The sequence below is a fragment of the Branchiostoma belcheri genome, unplaced genomic scaffold, assembly GCF_001625305.1.
Source record: "Branchiostoma belcheri isolate BF01 breed outbred unplaced genomic scaffold, Haploidv18h27 scaffold344, whole genome shotgun sequence".
NCBI lineage: Eukaryota > Metazoa > Chordata > Leptocardii > Amphioxiformes > Branchiostomatidae > Branchiostoma > Branchiostoma belcheri.
This window is the reverse complement of record NW_017803959.1, coordinates 78,958-83,871: the sequence shown is the minus strand read 5'-3', so window position 1 is coordinate 83,871 and position 4,914 is coordinate 78,958. Positions and strand designations below refer to the sequence as shown.

The following is a 4,914-nucleotide window of genomic DNA, read 5'->3' as shown; positions in this document are numbered from 1 at the left end:
TTTTAAGTTTAATATTAGTTCCCTTTCATGTTCTATGCTAAAGTATAACGTTGAAAATTCCTATTATTAGGTACATATATATATATATATATAAAACTTTGGTAGTAGAAGGAAATAATGCTGATAGATATTTCTTTTCTGATATATCGTCTATTTCTGTAATATGTAAATCCATTGTTCGCAATGTATTATTACTTTCCTCTCCCTTTCATTAATATTTCTCATGCACTATTTGGATGCGCTTTGTTGATTTTGGACGTGCTAGAACGTTGCGAGTACATAGATAAGGGCATAACATTAGGGATTGGAACGGTCGATAGTTATATTTCTTATTGCCTGAACGTTCTTGAAATTTGACTCAGAAGAATAATACATAAATTCTGCACAACATGCAACGAAAAGAATAACTGATAAATATATATATCTGTCATGTAGCACACGTTTCTTATTCTCTTTTCCGTTTTTCCTCTACTTTTATGTAAAACTCCATACGCACAGAACAAGTTTATCGCAAAAGTTAAACATGTATCTCTTTCTATCCATTAGCTTTGCCATGAACTACTTCATGATAAGAGTGTTAAAACAGTACATCCCAAGTAACATCTAGCGTCAGTGCACAGCAAACTAGTAAGAAATACCCTGATGAAGATGACAACCGGTCATCGAAACGTCGGGTCGCAAAAACAAATGATTGTGATCAAAGAACTTTATGTGTTTCATATTGCCTCGGTAGCTGTGGTACAGCAACTAAAGCAGCCTACTTAACCTAGAATAAGGCAGTAATTTGAGTAAAAAGAAGTAATATAATAATATTAAACTTTAAAAAAACGAACACAAAAAATGTTTCGACTGCCAGGAAGTATTTAGAATTTTTGTGATTGCAGTTTCTGTTTGGCCCTTTGACCTGTCATTTTGCCGGCCAATCTTTCCACCCACGTGATGTCAACCTGCTTTCTAAAGAAACCCGTAGGAAGCCGTGGGTCGATTGGCCACCTTGGCGGGTTGGTTACCCACCATGTAGGCTTGGTTGCCCGCCATGTAAGCTTGGTTGCCCGGTATGTAGGCTTGGTTGCCCGGTATGTAGGCTTGGTTGCCCGCCATGTAGGCTTGGTTGCCCGGTATGTAGGCTTGGTTGCCCGCCATGTAGGCTTGGTTGCCCGCCATGTAGGCTTGGTTGCCCATCACCACCATCTGCTGCTGTCCCTGCCCACGTGCTGCTTCACGGAGGTTCTGGTAGTGCGAAAACACCACAAGGCAGCCATACACCTGTGAAAAAGACACCCATACAGACACGTCAACCCACGTAGACTGTTAAAATGTTCTCATTTTCAGAATGAATGACCCAAATGTCGTCAGAACGTCGGTAGAACGTACTACTATTTTCACGGTTTTCGCGGTGTGCACAATGTATATATATATGTGAAAAATGTCTCTGATTTAGGTCGAATGTGGGTATGTAAGAATCATTTCCTGTCATAAATTTTCTTGATGATGTGATAGAAAAGCTTTCGTCGGGCGAGATTCTGATGCAGCGTTGACCAAACATAAAACAGAAACAGTAATACTTCTGGGTTTTGCGTACACTGGTAACGTGCTCCATAACACCACACACAATGCAAATGAATTCTGATTAAATCATATGAAAGATCTATGTTTTTAAGAGAAAAAGGCGAAGAATTGGACAAAGTTGTAATAGGAGCTCCATAACACCACACACAATGCAAATGGATTCTGATTAAATCATATGAAAGATCTATGTTTGAAAGAAAAAAAGGCGAAGAATTGGACAAAGTTATAATTGCGTCGCCCAACGTAGACCCCTCCCGTAACCCTGGTTCTAGATACGCTTGGACCATCCAAAACCGCGTCTGATCATTCATCTGGATAAATCACGGTTCTAGATAAAACAAAGTCTTACCGTCATAATTAGGAGTGCTCCCCAATAGATCCAGATGAGAGTGAGGCCCGTTTTCGACACATTCCACCCGAAGAATCCTATGGCAGCCTTTGAAACACACAAACTCAAAAGTCAGCCACCAACAACAATACTCCCATACCCGGAAGTAATAAAGAGAAGTATTAACTGTTATTGCATGATACATGTTTAAAATAACAAAGTGCATTTATTCAAGCAGTAATTGTAGCTTACTGATGCTTAAAAACAAACTAGAAAATACTTGGTAAGACTTGCAAACTATCGCAAATTCAAATGTTTACCTTACTTCTTACTCAAGTACTTTTATATACGTGTATTTGGTCTGACAGGAGTCTAAAGCCCTCCTATTATAAAATTGCAACATGGTGACAGACGTCAACAAATCATATCTTTTACCAGGTCAGAGGTCTGTGTTTGGAACGGAAAAAAGAAGAGAAGGTAACGTAGCAAAATAATATGTTTTCCCTCGGCAATATAACAAAAGTAAACAATAGATGACACACCAAGCGATTGATGATTGTAACTTCTACATCTGTCAAATAGATGTAGATGGCCAGGGCCGCAATAGTGCAGATGATGGTGACGATCACCCAGGCCAAAAGCAGCGGGCGTATTGCCTGTCAACGGGTATGCTGTAAAGTCCCTGTCACACACCCGGAACATTCTCACTACCAGTGTGTCTGTCGTCACGTCAACTACATGTAATAGTAAATATGGCAACACTGTCTAATGTTCAATGTAACTTGAACATATTAGTATGGTACGTAGTTATGTTGATTTTACTGTAGTTGAAGTTTTCCTGTAAATCTCGGCGCCGGCCATTCAGCTAAGGCTTCAAGGCCGTTTTGTTATGTTTTAACAATAAACCAATCACTACTATCACTAATACCAAGCAACCAAGTTTGGCTAAAGTCCGGGGGCAGTCTTACCAGATTAAAGCCACGCCTCTACTAATCCAATTTATTTCAAATTTGGTCCCCAAACACATAATTATTAAAATGTGGCACTGATGAACTACTCCCGAACACCAACCAACCACCGGTCAACCCGGTCACACCCTTGTGTTATTATTTTCAAAAAATATTTTAAAACACTAGGCTAACGCAGCCGACTTCACAGAAAACCAGCCAACTACAGCCGACCTTACATCTAATGATGGTTGAGGGTGTTTGGGCGGCTATATTTGGTTATGCGGGGCTTTCGACTCTCACGCTTCCTGTTATTAACGGAAAGTTACCAGCCAATCACATCGCCGCCAGATTGTCAATAGGCAATCTGATTAGCTAGATGCTTTCCCTCCTACAACAGCATACGTAAGGGGGTGCCTGATTGGCTGACGGTCCGCAATTTTGGACAAGGCCGCTGGTTGATTATGCACAAAGCGGCAGGACTATCTTGTGATGATATTATTGATACTAGTAAGGGTGGTGGGTTCTTTAACGTGCTGTTATGTTCCTTCCCCAAACACGAAAGCTTATACTAACACTAACCCCTACGAAGGAATAAGTTAGTACCCTTTCCAAAATCATGCAAGTCGGCTGAGGCTTTAAACTACCCGTCGGGGCATAGGTTGGGAAATGTTACCGTAGTTTTACCTTGACTACTGCAATGATGAGCAGAATATGGGTGCCGAGGCTCACGGCATAGACAGCCAGGAGGGCTCTGCCGATCGGCGCTAGAGAAATAAAAACAATAACAGTAATTAACAATTCAGGCACATTACAAACATGTCTGTAGGGCTGTCTGCAGTTCATAGGTGTCCTGGTAGGCAGCTTTGTTACATATTAGAACGTCAAGATTCATTTGCAAGGGGCTGAGCTCTCGGGTGGGCGAGAGATATTAAACAAACAGTTCATTTTAAATTCCTTTTTCTTTCATTGCGCACCTAGCTTCGGTGGCTAAACGGAAACACTAGAACTCAGTATGGTACGTGCTGACTCAAAAATCCTGAAAAAAGGTAAGCCAGCATTTTTTGCAGGCTTGCTGTAGAGCTTTTTATTTCTTTTTGTAAAACTGCAAATGAGCAATACCAGCTTCGCATTCCTGTTGTTTAGCTGCTTTTTTTTGGGGGGGGGTCTTTATTAGAACAGGCGAAAATCAATGCGACGTTTGTAATCCATAAATATTAAGAGTACTAGTAGTCTGGCATTGCTAACAGAAGTAACTGGTGTTAAATGTATGTAATTACCAAAGCTGATCGAAAACACCCCTACCCCCTTTAATTATAAGTGTACACAAAATTTTGTAAAAGTCACTTACTCAAGGACGTGGCGTTATAGCCTAGTCCAATCAGGGATAAAATCTGTGGGGAATAAAAGTTACGCCATTATAAACTTGAGCTAGTAGTTAACCAGCATGTACCTACATCAAGATGTGAAGTCTTTTTCCTTACTTCTTTTTTTTACCATGTTGAACTAGTTGTCCTTCATTGTAACATGCACAGTTGTCCCTTATGTATAGGGCGCCAATGGTGATGGAACAAAATGAGACTGATCTCATTGTCCCTACCATATCCCTTGAAGCATTAACCCTACCTAGACCGGGGGGGGGGCTAAAAGTGCCCGCGGCAACTTTGATGTCACCTAGCGTCTGAACGGCTAGCCGTAGAACGACCAAACTTGGTGACTTTTCCTAAAATATTGTTGGCAACAATTCTCTATCATTGGAATAAGATAATAATTTTTTGTGTTGCCATGGCAACGGGTTTCTGACAGGCATTTTTTGCTAAATTTAGTACTTTTTGTTTCAACAATAGAATTTTATGGGTTTTATGTCAAGTTACTCATGGTTTCTAATATTAATAACCTCCCATATAATTTTATGTAAATTTTATCATTAAATATGCATAATTTATGCTAATTTTATGACGTCATTGGCCAAAATCCAAGATGGTGGACCATATCATTAGAACAGGTATATACGGTTATTTCATTAAAATTCATCAATACTTCCATTTCTTTTACAAAAAAGTTTAATAG

The 4,914-nt window shown here is 39.9% G+C and overlaps 1 protein-coding gene across 1 annotated transcript in view; it reads right to left on the bottom strand.

Moving 5' to 3' along the window:
* Positions 1–210: 210 nt before the first annotated feature.
* LOC109475702 overlaps positions 211–4,914 on the bottom strand; it is a 12,377-nt gene continuing 7,673 nt past the window's right edge. The window contains exons 2-6 of the mRNA XM_019776463.1: positions 4,196–4,238; positions 3,532–3,611; positions 2,440–2,553; positions 1,919–2,005; positions 211–1,266 (exon numbers count right to left, since the gene is read on the bottom strand). Of these exons, the coding sequence (XP_019632022.1) occupies positions 955–1,266; positions 1,919–2,005; positions 2,440–2,553; positions 3,532–3,611; positions 4,196–4,238 (636 nt within the window). The 3' untranslated portion in view covers positions 211–954. The remainder of the gene's footprint in view (positions 1,267–1,918; positions 2,006–2,439; positions 2,554–3,531; positions 3,612–4,195; positions 4,239–4,914) is intronic.